The sequence below is a fragment of the Amblyraja radiata genome, chromosome 20, assembly GCF_010909765.2.
Source record: "Amblyraja radiata isolate CabotCenter1 chromosome 20, sAmbRad1.1.pri, whole genome shotgun sequence".
Classification (NCBI taxonomy): Eukaryota; Metazoa; Chordata; class Chondrichthyes; order Rajiformes; family Rajidae; genus Amblyraja; species Amblyraja radiata.
In genome coordinates this window covers 30247140-30269873 of record NC_045975.1, presented here as the reverse complement: position 1 = coordinate 30269873, position 22734 = coordinate 30247140, and the positions used below count along the sequence as shown (strand labels likewise).

General features: G+C 44.7%; 1 protein-coding gene across 1 annotated transcript in view; it reads right to left on the bottom strand.

Moving 5' to 3' along the window:
* kcnq1 (potassium voltage-gated channel subfamily Q member 1) overlaps positions 1–22734 on the bottom strand; it is a 654391-nt gene that overhangs the window by 225140 nt on the left and 406517 nt on the right. Inside the window, exon 14 of the mRNA XM_033039179.1 lies at positions 21007–21101. Within this exon, the coding sequence (XP_032895070.1) occupies positions 21007–21101 (95 nt within the window). The remainder of the gene's footprint in view (positions 1–21006; positions 21102–22734) is intronic.

Sequence of the window (22734 nt, the reverse complement as noted above, 5' to 3'; positions counted from 1 at the left end):
GAAAGGCTCTGACCTCCTCTGATCCATCTCACGTGTATGTATGTCTTTGTAACATGCAGTCCCACTTTTGAGAATCAGAATGTCCTGTTACTCCACCCGGTCACATTGATTAATTAATTGAACATTTAACTGCATTGGGCCTGTACACGTTGGAGTTTAAAAAGATGAGGGGGGACCTCATTGAAACCTATTAAATAGTGAAAGGGCTGGATAGAGTGGATGTGGAGTGGTAGAATCTAGGACCAGAAGCCATAGCCACAGAATAAAATGACGTAGCTTTGGAAAGGAGATGAGGAAGAATGTCTTAAGTCAGAGGGTGGTGAATCTGTGGAATTCATTGCCACAGAAGGCTGTGGAGTCCAAGAGAATGGATATATTTAAGGTGGAGATTGACAGATTATTGATTAGTATGTGTGTCATGGGTTATGGTGAGAAGGCAGGAGAATGGTGTTGAAAGGGAAAGATAGATCAGCCATAATTGAATGATGGAATAGACTCGATGGGCCGAATGCTGTAATTCTGCACATAGAACTTATGAACTTACGATCAATTGTTCTTAGAGTTTGCACTCATCCCTTAAAGGACAGTTTAAAGCAGGCCTGGCTTGCCAATCAGACTGAGCTGCCTGATTAACTGTCTTGCAGGCCACAACATGAACACACCCACTACTGCTTTACCATGTGCTCCCATCACTCATTAGCTAAGTGGGAGTTAATCCATCCACACACAGCACACAGCCCGTGCACATCTCCCTGGATGCAACTAACCTGCAGCAAGTCAAGGCAGAATTCAAAGCCTCACCTCCCCCGTGTTGAGTGAAGTCATGCATTTTTGATTCAGAAATAGGAATGTTCCCCCTTCCCATTCTCCTATCGAACTTTCTGTTCCAAAATCAACTCACCTTTCCACTCTCCTACTGACCTTCCTGTTCTGGGCCTTCACCACTGTCAGAGAGAAGCTGCACGCAAATTGGAGGAACAGCACCTCATATTTAGCTTGGGCAGCTTACCACCCAGTGGTATTGATTTCTCTAATTTCAAGTAACCCTTGCATTCCCTCTCTCTAATTTCACTGTTCATTATCTCCTCTTCCACAGCCCACAATGGACCATTGTGGGCTCCAACTGTCTTTGGTCGTCGGTGCTGGCTGTTTGTTCCGTACCATTTCAAACCTCTATTTTCCCTTACCCCTAGCTCTCTGCCTGAAGAAGAGTTTCGACCTGAAATGTCACCTATTCCTTTTCTCCAGAGGTGCTGCCTGTCCCGCTGAGTTACTCCAGCATTCTGTGTCTATCTTCGGTGTAAACCAGCACCTGCAGTTCCTTCCTACATGCATGCTCACATTAAGCCAGAGGCTCATTCCTCCGTAGTGCAAAAATTAGAGGTGCGTTGTTTTGTTCGCAATGGGTTTCTAAATGGACATAGTTTTAACATGTATTGTAATGTTCTGACTTAATGGAAGTTTATGCGTGGAAGCCAATGTCCAGTTGCTTCAGCACATGGCCAGCCATCTGGGTGTGGTGGAAGCGAAGCAGTAAAATTACAATGTTGTTTGGCTGCTCTATACAAGCAAATTTGCACCAGAATTATTGCCCTGTAAATGCATTGTAAAGATCAGGTGTAACCCAGACGTTGGTGCTCAACTTTGGCAAGTCGTGGAGAGCGAATATCTGGGCTGCAGATATTTTTGAGTATTGGGTCAGAGGAATTAAATCTTACCTCCATTTATTTATGGAAATCCTTGATCAACTCTTGTGCTTAGTCATTGTATCGTAGGGTGTCACAATGGTGACAACTCCAAAGTTAGGGGTCCCATGTTCAGTGAAGAGGTGCAAAGTGAGCATAATTCCTGCATGCCCTCCAAATTGGCTCACTTATTGCAATGTGAGGAGTGTCAGGCTGTTGTGCAAATTAACTTAGGCTCAAGCGTAGGAAACACATTCACAAGCAAAGAGGCCATGTGCTACTGGATGTTGCATTTGCTAAAACAGACTTTTCTCTGTTTTAGCACACACTTCCTAGAGGTCTCAAAACCCAATCTGCCCATCAATCACACATACGTTCCCTCTATCCAATGTTTCCATCTGTCCACCATCCATTGTTTATTTGATTCCATTCATACTTTTTATCTTAGAAACATAGAAACACAGAAAATAGGTACAGGAGTAGGCATTTCGACCCTTTGGGCCAATATGTTCAATATGATCAACCAAAATCAGTACCCCATTCCTGCTTTCTCCCCATTTCCCTTGATTCCAAGCTATATCTAACTCTCTCTTGACTACATCCAGTGAATTGGCCTCCACTGCCTTCTGTGGAGGAAATGTCATAGATTCACAACTTTCTGGGTGAAAAGGTTTTTCCTCATCGCAGTCCTAAATGGCCTACCGCTTATTCTTAAACTGTGACCCTAGGTTCTGCACTCCCCAACATTGGGAACATTTTTCCTGCAAACTTATCTTATTCAACATCTGCAGCCCTTTGCTGGCTCCACATGCCCTCCCAGCATCCGTCGTTATCTTCATTCTTCCCAGTCCCATCTGACTCTATCTGCCCCTCCTCACTGGATCTACATGTCCCTTGCCCCATCCCTCCTCCACACCTCTTTGTACTGGCTACCTCTTCTCTTTCTGACCCAAAATCTTGTCTGTCCATTTCCCTCTGCCTGGGCTGCAGAATTCCTCCAGCAGTTTGTTTATTTTTTGTTCCAGGTTCCAGCATCTGCAGTCTCGTGTGTCTCAGATCATTCGATATGTTAGGTGGTTCTTTGGCTGGGTTCCTACTGGCAAGCAAGAGGCACCTGGATAATTCATGCAATGCTTCAATGGGTACACGTCAACAGTGTGACTAGAGAGAGCAAGCAGCCCTAAAATGGCAGATGTGTTCCAAAATGAGGAGGCCATTGCTTTTTCGGCCTCATCCAAGATTCAAATGGATAGAGATTTTTGAATCAATGGGTGTCAGGGGGATTTTTTTCAATGTGCTGAAGACATTCCCTAGACAAGGGAAGATGGCTTTTGTTGTTTTCAGTTAATTATGTCAGCCCCAAGATTTCCACCGGGCTATCTCCAACCTGCTTCAGTTCTTTCATTTGGTCAGGAGTGTAGATGTTCACTGACGATTACGGTGTAATAATTGCAGCACTTTAGATAACAAATTTTCCATGTTTCATAGCTTGCACCAAGACCTGGACATCATTCAGGGATTCCTTGATCATTGAAAAGCTGCAATTGACATGGTTAGCCTGTCCTATAAGGAAGGGTTAAAGTAGCATTATGTGTAGAAAGGAACTGCAAATGCTGGTTTATAACCAAACATAGACAAAAAGTGCTGGAGTAACCCAGCGGGTCAGTCAGCATCTCTGGAGAAAAAGATGGGTGATGTTTCACGTCGGGACAGAATTCTGAAGAAGGGTCCCGACCCGAAACATCACCCGTCCTTTTTCTTCAGAGATGCTGCCTGACCCGCTGGGCTATGCCAGCACTTTGTCGATCTAAGTAGCATTACATGGGCATGTAGAGGCATTATCATCACCAAGATCATCACCTTCTATGGTATACATGTCACCATTAACCAGAAAGTTAACTGAACCAGCTATATAAATCCTGCAGCAAGTGGGAGGCTTGATATTCTCAGGTAAATTACTCTCTTCCTAACTCCCCAAAGTATTTTCCATCTACAAGGCAGGAGTCAGGTTTGTGATGGTATATCGAAGATAGACACCAAGGAAAGGTATGAATATTGATTTCTCTAATTTCAAGCAACCCTTGCATTCCCTCTTTCTCCACCCCTCCCCCACCCTAGTCATCCTGTTAGCTTCACTGTTTGCATCCTTATATCCCATCGTTATCACCTCTTCTACAGCTAACAATGGACCATTGTGGGCTCCACCTTTCCTTGGTCATCGGTGCCGGCTCTGATTTGCTCTGAACCTTTTCATACCTCTCTCCCCTGACTCTCAGTCTGAAGAAGGGTCTCGACCCGAATCGTCACCTATTCCTTTTTTGCTGAGATGCTGCATGACCCGCTGAGTTATTTGTGTCTATCTAGCATTTTGTGTCTATCTTCAGAGCAAACCAGCATCTGCACTTCCTTCCTACACATGTTGTGATGGAATATTTTACTTCGGAGTCACGTGAGTGACTACGTGAAGAACCCGCTCAGTGCGCAGGCGCGGCATTACGCCAGCAGTGCAACAGCGGCTGCCACGGGATTTAGGCTGTCCCGTTACAGGCTGTCCCGACACAATTTAGGCTGTCCCGTTACAGGATGAACCGGACCGTCAGGTGAGTACCCTGAGGTCGGGTTTTCTTTTACAGGTGAGCCTTTTTCTGCTTGTGTTTTTTACAGGCAGAGAAAAAGGCTCTGGAACAAAACTGTCCCCCGTTTTCCCGTCGGGGAGGGGGGCAGCAACAGGCGGCAGGAGCGTTACCCGGTGTTCCGTAATTCCCCGACACCGTGCCGAGGCCAGCCCGCTAGTACCTGAAGCAGCGGGCTGGACGCATAGCCACTCGAGAGGCATCCGGCAGGTGTTCCCGATGTCGGACGGGACGTCTCTCCACCCGCACGGGGGGAGAGAGAGCCGCCTGAGCCGCTGGAGCGGCTCACGGAGCAGGTGCCTGCGAGACGCGCTGCTTGAGGGGCGCTCTCGCTACTACAAGGCAAAAGCTCCAGAAGAACCTGTCCCCCGCTCGACTCCAGCGGAGGAGCGTTCCATTGCAGGGGGGGGGGCAGCAACAGGCGGTAGGAACAATTACCGGTCGCCCCGCTATCCCCATCACCGCGCCGAGCCCAGTCCCGCTAGTGCCTGAACTGCGGGCTGGATGTCTAGCCATCCGAACAGGCATCCGGCCGGTGGCGTCCGATTCGTCGGACGGGGACATGTCTCCACCTAAATGGAGGAGAGACAGCCGCCTGAGCTGCATCCAACAGCAATTGGAGCAGCTCCAGCGAGATGCGCAGAAAGAGCGCTTTCGCGGAGGGAGGTCAGGCACCCCCTCCACAGTGTTCTGTACACTGCCCTCTGCTCCCTCATTACTGGAGGCTAGCATTGGTGACCAGGGCTGGGCTGGTCTGGAACAGGGGCAGGCGTACGAATTCGGGAGTATGCCAGGGGTGCAGGAACATGAAGAGCTGTTGGGTGTGATGGACCGCTTGTAGCAACCCCACGGGCTGGAGCACCGCTGGAACCAAGAATGGCGGCCAGCATCAACCATTACTGGAAAAGGTGCTCGCTGAGGTGCTGAAACAACACAGCACCAGAAAACGGTGAGGCCCTCAAAGTAAAAAGTGTCAACAGCCAAATCTGGGGGCATGTGGGTCACACATCCAGACCCAAGAACTCAAGCTACAGCGGATCCTAAGGCTCCTGACGTCAGCCATCATAGCCTTTGCTCGTTCCGTGGAGACCACGGAGATGGATACCTGCCTGCAGGATGTGCTGGCATTAATGTGTACCACACAATTTGAGATCAACAATCTCCGGAGGGAAACATAAGACCTGCCCTCAATCCCAAATTTGCTGGCTTGTGTAAAGCCCCAGCTGCGGAGACGGACGCGCTGCTATTTGGGAAAGATTTCAATAAAAAACTGAAGGAGATGCAGGAAGCATCAAAAACCTTCGGCCTAATGAGGGCAGGCCCCGGGACGAGCAAACCAAGACCTCCGATACCCAAGCGGCAGCACCCCACGGCATCCACCAGTCGACGTCCGCAATATGGGACTGGTGAACGCTTGGGGTCCGCACATTATCCCCAAAGATCTTTCAGATCAGGGCCCGCAGCGGACCCTCTGGAAAATGCGCCTCCCCCCAACATCGCCAGCACGTCAGAACAAAATCTTCAGGAAAATGAAGAAACAGAATCGCCAATAACCATGGAGGTAGGTGGGTCTGGTCCCTACCAGCATATAGAAAATAAGGGTGCTTTATTAACAGGGGGGAGATTACACTTGTTTAAAGAAGCATGGGGTATGGTCACGAGTGACAAGTATATACTCAACAACATTACAGGATATAAAATACAATTCATGTCAGAAAAAACGCCGCCAGTTCAACAATGGCCCCAAAGGGTATTTCTCCCTCCGTCAAAGAGAAACGTGAGGGACAAGCTGAACTGGTGAGACTTATCACAAAGGGGGTCATCGAAAAGACCAAACATGAACCTTTGGAATTTGTATCGAATATATTCACTAAAACCAAAAAAGATGGTGTCTGTCGCATCATCATTGACTTAACATCACTAAACAAATTTGTTAAGTATATACATTTTAAAATGGAGACATATGTTACTGCCAAACAACTGAATTCCAAAGGACACTTCATGGCAAGCATTTATCTTAAAGATGCTTACTATCTAGTACCCATATACAAGGATCATCGCAGATACCTAAAATTTATCTGGATGGTACAAAGCATTGCCCTATGGGCGAACTTCAGCCCAAGATTATTCACCAAAATATTGAACCCAGCCATGGCAATACTAAGAAAGCAAAAACATATTGTCATGGCATATCTGGAGGATATTCTCATAGTAGGGAAAACGATGGAATTGGCTGTGGCAGCAGTATCAGCTACAAAACAGCTCCTCGAAACTCTGGGGTTCGTCCTACATCCAGATAAATCTAAGTTGAAGCCATCCACTATCATGAACTACCTGGGCTTCACAATTAACTCAGTCCATATGACTGTTACCTTGCCAAAGGCAAAAATGGTTGAATTAGCACAATCATGCAACAAATTAATGGTCAACGAGCGACCAACTATTCGACAAGTAGCAAGAGTAATTGGGGAAATGGTAGCAGCATTTCCGGCTACACAATTCGGACCTTTGCACTATCAAAAAATTTACAGAGAGCAAAGGTACGGGCAATAAAACGACATACAGATCACTATGATCGTGTCATGAACTTACCCACTGAAGCAATATCAGAGCTACAGTGGTGGGCAGAAAACATTTGGCATAGTTTCAGCCCTATCTTTATCACTAACCCTACTTTAGTTATTCAAACAGATGCCAGTGCTCAAGGCTGGGGAGCGACTAACTCCATATCCAGCACAAGTGGTAGATGGACTAAACTAGAGTCATCATTACTACTTACACTGGGCATTAACTATCTAGAGATGTTGGGCGCCTTTTATGGTTTAAAAGCATATTTATCTAATATGCAGCACTTGCATGTTCGGTTACAAATTGATAAATACTACGGTGATGGCTTATATTAACCATATGGGTGGCATAAAATCATTATCATGCGACAAATTGGTCAACATGATTTGGCAATGGTATGTCGAAAGACATATTTGGCTATCAGCTACTTACCTACCAGGTAAGCTAAACACCCATGCCATGAGAAAATTAAACGCCTGGGTTGCAAGTTTGAACAGACCTTACCTGGAACTGGGATTGTCCAAACAAACCATCACCACCATGTCGGCTTCCCTTCGAACATCCACCAAGAGGCAGTACTTAACCAGCATCAAAAAAGGGAGAAGTACTGCCAGGAAACATGGACAACATAAGCAACAGCTACAGCCACCAACATACTGGAGTTCCTGGCCATCTACACCACGATGTAGGGATCAGCTACAGTGCCATCAACACAGCGCAGAGTGCTCTTTCTGCTTATCTCAAACCAGCGGCAGGACAACAGGCGATGGGATCCCATCCACTGGTGGTAAAACTGATGAAGGGCATTTACAATATCAAGCCCTAAGCCCAGGTATACCCATATTTGGGATATCAGTGTGGTCCTGACATATCTCAGGGAATGGCCACCAGCCAGATCACCCGGCCTCGAGCAAGCTACACTAAAGACGCTCATGTTGATGGCACTTGTATCCGCTCAGAGGGTCCAGTCACTACACCTATTGCGACTGGACAACATGATCACAGCTCCAGACCAGATCTGTCGTTATCCAGCGACTGGTCAAACAGAGCAGACCAGGAACACCTAATCCAGTCGTGGCTTACCCACCAGAACTACGGTTATGTGCCATGACCCACCTACTATCCTACATAGACACAACCAGAATATTCGAGGGAGATGAAAAGCCTTGTGGGTCAGTCACAAAAACCTTATGGTGGGGTACGAGCCAAACCATTGCGAGATGGCTCAAGCAGGTGCTAGAAACTGCTGGGATAAACACTAACATGTACAAATTTTATTCCACCAGGGCAGCATCCATGTCGACGGCTAAAGAATGGACATGCCTATAGACCACATCCTGGCTACAGCAGGATGGTGGGAAGGGAAAAGACCGTTCAGAAATTTTATAATAAGCCGTTGGCAAAACCTGGTTTATTTGCAGTAAAGATTTACGAACTGCAAATATTTAATTTAAGCCCAGGGGAGCAACTTAATTCTTTGTTGTTATTGTTTAAAAAATACCATTGTGTTTTTCTACAAATAGACTCATTGGTTCATTACGATAACACTTCCTCCCACAAGAACTTCGGCAGTGAGTGAAATGAAACTGTTACACGGTTTGAAATCACAGAGCTTTGAAATCTTCACGTAGTCACTCACGTGACTCCGAAGTAAAATAGTAAGATTAAACGAGAACTTACCAGTTTGAAGTTTGATCTGTATTTTATGAGGAGTTACGATGAGGGATTACGTGCCCTCCGCTCCCACCCTCATTATATGGATCAAACTAATAAATTGATGTCTCCTTATCTTTACTATGTTTACTTCAAAATAACTGTGTCTATCTGTGATTCCACACCGCTGCTTGGAAGTATGCAGCGCCTGCGCACTGAGCGGGTTCTTCACGTAATCCCTCATCGTAACTCCTCATAAAATACAGATCAAACTTCAAACTGGTAAGTTCTCGTTTAATCTTACTATTATCTATTGGCCTGGGTGAGTGCAGTTCCAACAACACACAAAAAGCTGGACATTGACCAGAATAAAACAGTCTGTATGTTGAGCATCCAAGATAGAAACAAAATGCTGGAGTAACACAGCAGGACAGGCAATATCTCTGGATAGAAGGAATCGGTGATGTTTCGGGTCAAGAACCTTCTTCATACAACCCTCCTCTCTAACATTGCACATCGATCAGTACCAGACCACCATGGCTGTGGCCGTACCATCTACATTGTGCATTTCAGCAACTCACAAAGACATCTGTAACGGCGCCTCCCATCTCTTCCACCATATATTTAAAGACCATGAATTCTCCAACAAATAAGCTTCATCCACACCACAGCCCAGAATTCTCCAAAAACATGTTGAAAGAGGTCAGGGTTAACAACTCATTTCAGCTTTTGTGTTTGTTCTGCAGTGTGTGTCTAGACCCTTCACATGACACTACATTTATTGAAAGTTCCAGCTGGATAATTCCACAATACAGGAAAGAAAAGAAGATAAACAGGGGGAAAATAACTAAGCCAAGGAAAAGAATGCTACAATGAAAAAAGGTACAGAAGCCTGAAGTCCCACACCACCAGGTCCAGGATTAGCTACATTCCTACAACTATCAAGTTCTTGAACCAACCTACAAAACCCTAATCCTACCTCGACAAGGAACACTACACGACAACCCTTGCGCTACCACGTCCTTATGTTTTTCTCTTGCTGTGTTGTGCACTAATGTCTTGTTTTTTAAAAAGTTTTCTTTCTTTTGGAAATATTTTGTGTTATTTATGTGCAATTTATGTATAATTTAATTTTTGTGTATAGTTTAGTTTAGAGGTAGAGTGCAGAAACAGGCCCTTCGAACCACCAACTCCGTGCCGACCAGCGATCCCCGAACACTAACACTATCCTAAACTGGGAACAATTTACATTTATACCAAGCTGATTAACCTACAAACTGTACTTCTGTGGAGTGTGGGAGGAAACCGAAGAGCTCGGAGAAAACCCACGCAGGTCAGGCGGAGAACGTGCAAACTCCGTACAGACAGCACCCGTAGTCAGAATCGAACTCGGGTCTCTGGCACTGTAAGCGAACAACTCTACTGCTGCGCCACCGTGCCCCCCACACAGTTGATTTGCCTGTGTTGCTGCAACAGGCAAGATTTATCATTCTGCTTGTACCTCACCATACTTGTGCATATGACAATAAACTTGACTTGTTCTGACTTGATTTGAAAGTCTATTTATAGAAAAACTGGGAGACTGGAAGAATTATAGGGTTAAAATTTCCTCTTTGGAAATGGTAGGAATGTTAACTCTGATTCTTCAAGATTTACTTAATCTTTCAATATAATCAAAAGTAATATAGGGATGCTATCAATACTCGGCAGGTCAGAGGGCACCTGTTGAGAGACAACATTACAACTCTTGAACTGAAAGAGGTAAGAGATAAACAGAGTTAAAGATGTTGAGAAAGATGGGAGAATGTAATGGAAATTCCATGATGGGATGGAAGGCAGGAGCCATTTGAAATAATGGATGACTTTCAAAGATAGAAAAACTAGTGCCATTACAGAATCTGAAGTTCTGAAGGAACGGGAAATGGGAAATCTGAAACACAAATGCTGGAAATGGTAATGCGAACATGCAAACTGGGAACAGGCATAGGCCACAGAGCTGCTCTTCAAGCTTGCTCTATCGTTCAATAAGATTCTGGTTGATCTGGTTACAACCTCAACTGTGCAATATTCCTTATTAAGAATCTTTCCTTTACCTTATGAATATTCAAGGGCTTATCTTTCACCACACTTTGAAGAAGTGTTCACAAGGTCTGAGAAAAAATGTCTTTCCTCATCTCTGTGTTGAGTGGACCAGTGACAAGGTAGAAACAAGGAAGTGCAGATTATGGATTGCAATACCAAGACGCAGAGTGCTGGAGTAACTCAGTGGGTCAGACAGCATCCCTGTAAAACATGAATAGGTGACATTTCAGGCTGGGATTTTTCTTCAGACTGAATGGTGTCAACCCAAAGCCTTATTGATCCGTGCTCTACAGGGATGCTGCTTGACCTACTGAGTTACACCAGCACTTTGTATCTTTGTTTCCAAAATATTGACTCTTAGTTCTGACCCCTCTTCAAGAGAAAACAGTCTCTCCTCCTGCATACAATCAAGACCGCTCTGGTTCTTATTTGCTTCAATCAAGTTGCCTTTTATGCTTCTAAACAAGTAAATACAAACTGAAGCTGTCAACATTTTTCTCAGAACTCAACCAACCATTCGATATATCATTGGTAAAGCTTCTCTGAGCAGCTTCCACAAGCATTTATGTCCTTCCTTTAGAGAAGATGAAAACTATGCACAGATATCAATGGTGGGAAGGGAAAGGGAACGTAAAATGGCAGGTGTTGCATCTCCTGCAGTTGCACAGGAAAGTACCATGATGACGAGAATGGGTGCTAGAGGTGAAAGATTGACGCGAAGCGTCAGAGAGAACAGCTATGATAGAATCCTTAAAATGGGTGGGAGCTGTAGACTGGCCTGCATCAACAACTCTCTGCAGTTTCTGGCAGTCTTGGGCAGAGCGGTTGCTATACCGAGCTGTGATGCATCTCGATAGGACATGTCCATCCTGAGGAACTATGGTGGCTGGAGTGGATAAGGAATAAATTAAATCTGAAGGCTGACCCAGTCTCGAATCATAATGCAGCAGGCCAGAAAATATTGAAGTGAAGAGCTGACAGAGTTGGACGAGAATTAAACTTACCTTCTCTTCCATTTCCATTGAGGAAAATTGAATCCTGTAGCTTTCAAGGTCATATACAGCATGTCAACAGGCCCTTCAGTCCAACGTCCATTCAGATGAAGATGCCCCATCTACAACTGCCCACCTGCCCATATCCCTCCAAACGTTTCCTATCCATATACTGTACCTATCGAAATGTATTTTATTTTAATGGTCAATATATGATGAGTGTTTGATGGCACTGAGCTTGCACTTGCTGGAGTTTAGAATGATGAGGGGGGACCTTATTGAAACTTACAGAATAGTGAAAGGCCTGGATAGAATGAATGTGAAGAGAATGTTTCTACTAGTGGGAGAGTCTAAGACCAGAGGCCATAACCTCAGAATAGGACATACCCTTAGAAAGGAGATGAGGAATAATTTCTTTAGTCAGAGGGTGGTGAATCTGTGGAATTCATTGCCACAGACATCTGTGGAGGCCACCAATTGATATGTTTAAGGCAGAGATTGACAGATTCTTGCTTCCTAAGGGAGCCAGGGTTAAGGGTAGAAGGCAGGAGAATGGTGTAGAGAGGGAAAGATAATCACCCATGACTGAATGGCTGAGTAGACTTGATGGACCAAATGGCCCATTTTGCTCCTATAACTTATGAACTTATGAACATATCTGGCATTTGTATAATTCGACATTCATATAATATATGAAGGATTTTAAAGCCAAGCTAAGGATTTTCTCAAAATTTAATGAACATCCTTTCCTACTCAGATTTGTTGTGGAAGTTCCAGCTGGACTTTTTGGAAGAGTATAATCTTAACACAGTGGCGCAGCGGTAGAGTTGCTGCCTTACCACGCTTGCAGCGCCAGAGAACCAGCTTCAATCCCAACCACGGTTGCTGTCTGCACTGAGTTTGTACGTTCTCCCCGTGACCTGTGTGGGTTTTCTTTGAGATCTTCGGTTTCATCCCACACTCCAAAGATGTACCGGTTTGTAGGTTAATTGGCTTGGGTTTGTATACTCGGTATAAGTATGAATTATCCCTAGTGTGTGCAGGCTTCTGTTAATGTGCGGGGATTGCTGGTCTGTGCGGGGATCGCCGGTCGGTGCGTACTCAGTTGGCTGAAGGGCCTGTTTCCGCGGTATCACTAAACTAAACTAATTCAAGAGCCCAGGCACACACAATGCAAGGCAGTCCCAAGGCTGAAGTGAATTATTATCCCTGTGCCATTTCAGCTCACAGGACAATGTGTTTTTCTGGCCTGTGGTGTGGTGAAGCTTTCTTGCCCACTGATTCAGCCTCTTTTAATGCTGTCTACAGAAGGTCCTGTAATATTCGTCACACGCTGCAAGTAAAAGGTGTTTGTTCACCTACTGTTTGAATTTGAAGGCAGAAGTGAAGGAAAACCAGCTGTGATAATGTTTTCTTCACGCTTTTCAAACTTTTTTAATTGGCGCTCTAAATGGCAGATATTCCAGAGCTCACATTGCTTTGTACAAATGGAGAAAAATACTCAGAAAGCTTAATTCCCAGACCAAGGCGAAGGGATTTAATCAGCCCTGTTCTGCAATGCATGTGCTAAACTTTGCAAGCTGGAGGACTGAGGGAAGGAATAACAGCTCATTAACTTTCACTCAACCCATGAGTATAGCACCAGGCAACTGGGCAGACCAACATGGAGTCACCTGCTATGGAGGATGATAACTACCAAAGACACCTCCGTCTCCCCCTCTACATTGGGGTTCTGGGGTGGAGGTTGGAGGGTACTGCACTGAGGAGTCCCCTGCAACCTGTTTCTCTGGCGTTTCACAGACTCGCCAGCCGCCTGCCTCGTTTGCGAGTTGGAAGAGTCTGTGTGCCACATGTATATGGAGTGTGTGAGGCTGCAGCACCTGTTCCATCTAAAGGGGCTGCTCCTTGCCTTCTGGCTGCATTTCTCACCCACCATCCTCATCTTTGGACACCCTGTGCGTAGGGAAGAGGGTAGGGCCGAAGATATCCTGGTTGGATTGCTCCTGGGCTTGGCCAAGCTGGCCATCCGCGAGTCATGACGCCAGGCGGACGAGGGTTCTGCCCGAGCCGGCTGCCTGCCCCTTTTCCGGGGTTACGATCGCGCCCGGGTGGTGTTAGAGGGGGACTGCGTGCTGTCCACGGACAACCTGGGGGATTTCCGGGACCGCGGGGAGGTTGAATGCATCCTTGACAAGGATTGTAACATAGTCGTGTAGTAGTTTATTTAGTATATTTGTTTGTCTTGTATTATGGTGGTGGGTTCTATTTTGTTTTATTGTATTATAAATATCATTTTTAATTATTTAATACATTTTTTGATTATAAACAAAATGACACCTCCGTGCGATGGGATGCTAAGTTACTTTTGTGCAAAAAAATATCACTCCTATTTTATCATTTTCTATAACCATCAGGCTATTAAACACTACAACCTCCAAATAAGCTCCAAACTAGATACATTGGCAAGAAGGCAGGAGAATGGGGTTGAGAGGGAAAGATAGATCAGCCATGATTGAATGACAGAGTAGAAGTAATAATTTCACTGTTTTGACTGGGACATGTGCCAATAAACTGCTCTTGACTCTCTTGACTCTCTTGACTGATAGAAAGAGGAGGAGCAGGGAAATAAGCTTAAGGTTAAGACATTGTATTAAATGTCAGAAATAACAGAAGAAAGTAACTTTTTGCAGGCTATGATCGCAAAGATTAACGGTACAACATGCAAAATCTAATAAAACTTTGCAACTTACTTTACAAACACACAAATTGAGAGCAGTCGTGGACTGTTCAGCCCCAGTTAATAAGATCATGGCTGATCTGATTGTGTCCTCTACTCTGCATTACCATCGATCCTCTGCAACCTTTCAGCCTCTTGAGCATCAACAATCTTTCTATCTCTGCTCTAAAGACATTCAGTTATTAGCTTCCACTGCCCTTTGAGGAACAGTCCCAAAGACACATGATCTTCAAAAGAAAATAAACTTTACATCAGCTCTGCCTTAAATGGGCCAGTCCTCGATTTTAAAGAATGGCCCGTAATTCTAGTTATTCCCAGAAGAGGAACTATCCTCTGAATAAGTCCAGTCTGAGGAAGGGTCTCGACCCGAAACGTCACCCATTCCTTCTCTCCAGAGATGCTGCCTGACCGGCTGAGTTACTCCAGCTTCTTATGTCTATCTTCGGTTTAAAGCAGCATCTGCAATTCCTTCTTACACATTATCCTCTGTATATTTACCTTGATCTTTACTTCATTTACACTGGAGTAGAAATGAGTGCCCATTGATCTTGTTTGCGTTTTGGGTGTATGGTGTGGGTTGTTCAGTGTGTGAGTGGGGTGGGAGATTGCAACCTTCATGTGGTCCACCCTGTTTCGACTAATGCAATCAACTCGACGTGCACAAACAAATAGATGTAGTGTTTTGTTAGGCTGCGCACGTCATATTCAAGAAGAAGAAGTGTGTGAGTGTAAAACACACCCATTTGGCTTTGGGGTCTCTTGCAAATGACGTTGATCTTACGCCCAAATTTGAGAGTCCATTTTTGCACCCATTCACAGAGGAAACCTGACAAAGACAAGTTACAACCCTGACGTTGTAATTAGAGGCAACACAGTTGTCACTTTGGCCCCTTTGAGATAAAGCTCCAGATGAGTGAAATTGACAAAGGGCCTGCTCATGGACCTTCGGGATAGAGATCAAAGTGGTAGTGGAGGGGCAAACTGAACACCTTTATGATCTGGGCCCATTTCCGGCTTCTCATTAGTGACTTAGTTCCTGCAGCAGTGGCCATGACAACTGTACACACCTCCGGTTTGCAATAAATTGCATGAATGGTGGCAACACATTTATATCATAGAGAACGTAGAAAAGTACACAACAGCAACAGGCCCTTCGACCCACAATGTCCCTACTGAATATGATGCCGTTAAACTAATCTTCTCTGAGCACACATAATCCACATCCCTCCGTTCCCTGCATATCCCAGTGCCTATCTAAAAGCCTCTTGAATGCTCTTATCGTATCTGCCTCCACCACCACCCCTTGCAGCGCATTCCAGGCACCTACCACTCTCTGTGTATAAAACATGCCCCCACATCTCCTTCAAACTTTGTCACTCTCATCGCTGAAGCTATGCCCTCAAGACTGTCTACCCTATTTATGCCTCTCATAAATGTATATACTTCTATCAGGTCTCCCCCCAACTTGTGACGTTCCAGAGAAAACATTCTAAATTTATCCAAACTCTCTTCATAGCTAACCCAGGCAGCATTCTGGTAAACCTCTTCAGCACCCTCTCCAAAGCCTCAACATCCTTCCTGAACTCGGCACACAATTTTCCAACAATGTCCTCTTTGTGTTCATGCTTCCAAATCCTGCCCATCCTTTATTTACTTATTCCCTCTACGAAGTAAAGTTCTAATTCTGTATTTGTTTCTGTATCCATCTAAACAAGATTTTCTTGTACATGTGTTTCAAACTCTTCAAAATACTGATGTTCCCTGAACCCATTTTAGTGGAGGAGAAAGGCTCTTGTGTAAAGGAAATCGGACTACTCTCTAACACCCTCTGCTGTCTTTATAAATCTTTTTTTAATTAAAAGTGCTCACTGGCTACACTCCAGTCCTTTAACAGAGCCACAATAATCTCTCTGATAAAATATTTGAGAAGTTTGCAGCATCGTGTATTATGTGGGAAGGAACTGCAGATGCAGGTTTAAACTGAAGATATATAAAAAAGCGGGAGTAACCCAGCGGGACAGGCAGCATTTCTGGAGAGAAGGAATAGGTAATGTTTCAGGTCGAGATGCTTCTTCAGCCTGAAAATCATGGGAAATTAGAGATATAGACGGTGATATAGAACGAACAAATAAATGAAAGACGTGCAGAAAACAATGATGATCAAGGAAAGATGGAGCCCACAATGGTCCATTGTTGGTTGTGGGCTATGTGATAACGAGATACACAGACAGTGAAACGCAACAGGACGCCAGTGAAACTAGAACGATGACTAGGGTGGGGGAGGGAGGGAGAGAGAGGGGATACAAAGATGACTTGAAATGAGAGAAATCAATATTCATACCACTGGTACGTAAGCTGCCCAAGTGATCCATTTGCATTTGGCCTCACTCTGACAATGGAGGAAACCCAGGACAGAAAAGTTGGTATCAGAATGGGAATGGGAATGGGAATGGGAATGGGAATGGGAAGGGGAAGGGAGTTAAAGTTTAGGAAGGAACTGCAGATGTTGGTTTACCCCCGAAGATAAATACAAAACGCTGGAGTAACGCAGCGGGACAGGCAGCATCTCTGGAGAGAAGGAATGGGAAAGAAGGAGTCAAAGGAATCTGTAGGAAGGAATTAATCCCAAATGTCTCCCATTCCTTCTCTCCAGCGATGCTGCTGTTCCACTTTCAGATACTCCAGCATTTTGTGTCATCAGGGGAGCTTAAAGTGTTTTGCAACCGGGAAGTCACATAGGCCAAGGCGGACTGAAGGAAAGTGTTCAGCAAAACCTGACCTCCGGCAGGAGACTGGCAGCTCGACGGATGTGGTTTGCAAAGTAGCCCTGGCACTTTGTTGTAAATATTGGCTAAATATAAGATCACAAAGATAACAAGGCCTGTTAATTGGCCTTCATTAACCAGTCCTCAGGCAATTTCAGTTGAATTGATTTTACATCATTGGTATAGAGATTAACCAAGTTTTCACACCGGTTTCATTTTGTTACTTGGCACACCAAACATGGTCAGAGGCATGTGTCTGAAGAAGGGTCTCAACCCAAAACGCCACCTATTCCTTTTCTCCAGAGATGTTGTCTGACCTGCTGAGTTGCTCCAGCTATTTGTGTTTATCTTTGGTTTAAACCAGCAGTTCCTTCCTGCACACGCAGTCATTGGCATATTTGCTGTTGGTCAATAATTATGCTCTTAGAGCACTGTGAAGTGGGCCCTCACAACTCTAACTTTGAGTGGGGTTCCTCTGTCCTCAGAAGCTTTTAGACCATCTATGTGAATTACATTGCACCAGCAAAGGTGTTTGAATATTCAGAGATGTCTTGTCAGTTATTGTGTGCTCACATTGTAAGTGTTCAACTGAACCATTTGTCAGACACAACATTTTGCAGCAAACAATGTCATTGCAGCTATTGAAGTTGGGTTGAATCAACTCTTATCTTTGCTCTTAAAGCGTCTAAAAACCTGATAGACTTTGAGTTAGAGAGACTCTGCGAATGTTTCCAAAAGAATGTCTGATTTTCATAAAATAAATACTCTCTGAGTTATGGATTGTTCCCTGGGACACATTTGGAGACAGACATCAAGTTTAGTTTAGTTTAGTTTAGAGATACAGCAGGGAAACAGGCACTTCAGCCCCCCCCGAGCCCCGCACTGACCAGCGATCCTCGCACATTAACTCTACCTTCACACCAGAGACAATTTGTAATTTTTACTGAAAGCCAGTTAGCCTACAAACCATTACGTATTTGAAATGTGGGAGGAAATTGGAGCACCCAGAGAAACCCCACATGGTCATAGGGAGAACATACAAACTCTGTACAGACAGCGTTTGTGGTCAAGATCGAATCTGTGTCCCTGTCACTGTAAGGCAACAACTCTACCGCTGCGCCACTGTGCCGTTCCTTTTTCTACATGACTTGGCAATAACAATGACCTCAAAATTGAACAACTATGTTTCATCTTCTGCTTTCTCTTTTATTATTCTGTCTTGGGTATTTAATTGGTCCCAGAAACACATAGGGAGTTCCAGATGCATGCTATCCATGTGAGAATATTTCCTTCTTTCACCACTTAATAGCCGAACTATAATATCAATGGATGCTAAAAGCCCTGTCCCACGGTACGAGTGTACGAGTTCATTCCAAGAGCTCTCCCGAGTTTGCCCTGATTCGAACTCGGAGATTTACGGTAATGGCCACTCGTCGGTACTCGGGGCTCTCGTGGACATTTTTCAACATGTTGAAAAATCTTCACGAGTCTTCCAGTACTTACCTGCCATTAGCAAGTCTTCCCGAGTACTTGCCGTTAGCGGTACGAGCCGCTAAGAGACGTCCCCGAACTCCAACGTACCCGCTACATTCATTATCCGTGCTTACCACGAGTTTGATTTTTTTTTAAACTCGGGAGAGCTCTTGGAATGAACTTGTACTGTGGGACAGGGCTATAAGACTAACAAAAATCTTTTAAAGAGTGCTTTTGTTATTGGTGATTGGATTGAAGTTGACTTCAATACTTTTAAGGCCACTGAAGATATCTGCATTTTTGCATCCACCTGCATAGATGTTATGTTAGGCGGGAAAGATGTAAAGGGGATTTCAGGAGAAGGTTTTTCACACAGAGGGTGATGGGTGTGCAGAGTGAGCTTTTGGTGGAAATGCAGAGTCAGGCACAATTACATTAAAAATACATTTGGACAGCTACAGAGATAGAAAATGTTTATAGGGATACGGGCCAAATGCAGGCCAAGGGGACTAGCTCATGTAGGCAACATGAGCTAGTTGGCATGGATGAATTGGATCAAAGGGTCTGCATTGGTGCTGTATTCCTCTCTGACTATGAGCTAGGGATGGTGAGAATCTGTTCTGGAACTATCAATGGGCTTTGCCTCGTACACTGAATCTCCAGGGAGGAATTATTAATTGCAAAGCTGTACAAGGATAATAAAGGTCATAAAGGAACAGAATGGCCCTGGAAGGCTTGTTCAGAGCTGGCTGGGCAGTCTAGAAAACTAGTAAAAAGCAGATTGCTTCCCTTTTTTAGCTGAGCCGTAGGATATTAAAACAGGAGATTATGTTGCAACTGCGTCAAACCCTGGTTAGGCCACAGTTATGGTACTGCATCAGGACTGATCATCATTTTACAGGAAGGATGAAGGCACAAGAGAGGGACTGAGGCTGTTTTGAGGATTATAGCAGGGCTGGAGAACTGATTCTAAAACAAAGAATTCCAAGCGAACATTTATTCAACCGTTCAAGACGTGCAAGTTGAAATGTTAGGGTGGCACAGTGGTACATCTTGTAGATCAGCTAACTCACATATCCGTTGTCTGTATGGAGTTTGGCCTGGGTACTCCTTCTCCATGGATACTTCTTTTTCTCCCATGTTTCAAAGACGTGCAGGGTTGATCGGCTAATTGGGCCACTCTAATTTGCCCCGAGTGTGCAGGTGACTGGCAGAATCTTGGGGGAGTTGATGAGAATGTATGGAGAATACAATCGGCTTCAATGGGTGTTTTACAGTCAGCATGGACTGAGTGGGCCATGGCTCCGGTTCTGAGCTCTATCACTCTATGACTATTTCACAAAGAGTGTAATAGAGCTTTAATAGATTGACGAAGGCAACTATATTTGCTCAGGCAGAGAGTCAAAATTGAGACAATACAAATTTAAGTTTGAAAAAGACCAGTGGACATTTAAGTATTTATTTGCCATGGAAAGAGTGGAGCAGTTTGGAACTAGCTACCTGAATAAGTGGTGAAAGCTGAATCCCTCAGCACATTCAACAAATACCATGAGGAGCTTCTAAGAGGCTCCAACCTATGAGGATGCACACAAGCTGGGAGGCAGTACACTGGGTGGAGTTCTTTTTTATCTGACAAAGTCGTCTTAGGCTGAATTCTTCCCTGTTGTGCTGCAATTTTGATCAGGCATCTGAACCATCCTATCACCAGGATGGTCGCCCTGACCTCCCATCTACCTCATTGGACACCCTCAAACCATCTGTAATCGGACTTTACTGGACTTTACCTTGCACTAACGTCATTCCCTTCATCCTGTATCTACACTGTGAATGGCTTGATTGTAACCATGTATATAGTCTTTCTACTGACATAGCAGGCAAGAAATAAAAAGCTTTTCACTCTACCTTGGTACACATGACAATAAATTAAACTAAACTGAACTAAACTAATGAATTATTAATTTCCTGGCCATTTCATAGGTGGGATAATAGAGCTGTTACTGATCCCAAGGCAATATCCTACACTAAAAATATTCAAGATGACACATTCCTTCTTCTGCTGCCTGCTGCCTGACCGGCTCAGTGTTTCCAGCATTCTCTTCTGACCTTCCCTACCCTCTCACACCCAAGTCATTCTAAGCTCCTACTTTCCCACCTTCTCCAGCACAACTATAACATGTTACACAGGAGGTTTGTTATGAACATGACAGCGGCCATTTTAAGAGATGACTGCATCAGCTCCAAGAGGTCAAGGCTGAAAAGGTCAAGGAGATGGGTGAGCTGGCTCAGTCCACAACCCCAATGTGATGAGTCCCCTGGATATATAAGGTCACCAGTACGTACGCTCAATATCCCGCAACCTGTTTACATTTTACAGTCAATTCTCAGGGTGCCAATTGTAGAGTCATTACAGTTAAATACCTTCTCTGCAGTTCCTTGATTCGCACCATCAGGTTGAGATGACCCTGAGAATACTGTTCGATTACATCTCTGACATCGTAAGGCTTTCTGGCTTGCTGTGAAACAAAACAAATATTTGCAGAACTATGAGGCAAGGTAAGGATGGAAAGTTTGGTGTATTTTTTTCCGCCAGTATGCTTTGAATAGGGAAGTAATTGCTTACTGGCAACGGGAAGTCAAAAAGAAACCGTCTAAAATGCAATTGTATTCAAGACCACTGGTGATTACTGACATGAGGTGAAACTAGTCTCAACCAAATAGTAATTGAAAGGAATAGGGGCTGCAGGGTGGCACAGCGGTATAGCTGCTGCCTTACAGTGCCAGAGACCCAGGTTCGATCCTTATTATGGGTACTTTCTGCTCGGAGTTTGTATGTTTTCCACGTGACTGCATGGGTTTTTACGGATGCTCCGGTTTCCATCCACACTCCAAAGATGTATATGTTTGTAAGTTAATCAGCTTTGGAAAAATTTGTAAATTGTCTCTAGTGCGCAGGATATTGTTAGTGTATGGGGGTCGCTGGTCGACATGGACTCGGTGGGCCAAAGGGCCTGTTTCAGTGCTTCCCTAAGTATCAAAGATCCAGTCCTGCTGTATAACAATGTTTCATTGACCTTAACGGAGAGTCAAACCAGTGAGCTGTGAAGTATGTTGTCCTCTGCGTTGGATAGTTAGGCAAGACCAATCGCACCCCATTACAATCGCATGGTTTGATGCAAACATGGGCTTTTAATATTCAGATTGTAACCGTATATTTTCCCCAGGACTTGTGGATTTATTTGCAGTTATTAGTGCCTAAGCTATTATCAACCAATTGTGACCATTTAATAAGAATCCTGAGGAATTTTATGCTTCACAAGTAAGGAAAATAAAGATCTTTGTGGCCCCAGTAACATTAACAAACCAAGGCTGATGTAAGCCTGTGGGGGATGTTAGAGCAGAATGATCAATTCCAAATATTTAAACATGAGCGGCACAGTGGTGGAGCTGGTGGAGCTGCTGCCTCAGTGTCAGAGACCCTGGTTCGATCCTGCCGTCCCACAATGCCAGAGATACAGCTTCTTTAAAATTTAAACTTTAGAGATACGGCACGGAAACAGGCCTTTTGGCCCACCGAGACAGCACCGACCAGCGATCACCCCGTACACTAGCACTACCCTACACACTAGGGACATTTTACAATTTACCAAAACCAATTAACCTACAAAGCTGTACGTCTTTGGAGTGCGGGAAGCAACCAGAGAAAACCCATGTGATCACAGGGAGAATGTACAATTCCGTACAGACAGCACCCGTAGTCAGGATTGAACCAGGGATTCTGGCGCTGTAAGGCAGCAACTCTATCGCTGAGCCACTGTGCCGCCCCATGTGTTCGACCTTGCTGGCACACAATGCCAGAGTCTCGGGTTCGACCCTGACCTATTCCATAACTATGTGGCATTTGCACGTTCTCCCTGTGGCCGCGTATTTCCTCCAGGTGCTCCGATTTCGTCCTGCATCCCAGAGACAAGTGACCTTGTAGTAAATTGGCCTCTGTAAATTGCCCCTAGTGTGCAGGGAGTGGATGAGAAAGTGGGATAACATAGAACGGGTGATCGATGGGTTGGTGTGAATTTGGTGGGACGAAGGGCCTGTTTCCAACCTGTCTCTTTCAATCAATCACTCAGTCAATGAGCTGTGTAACAAGGA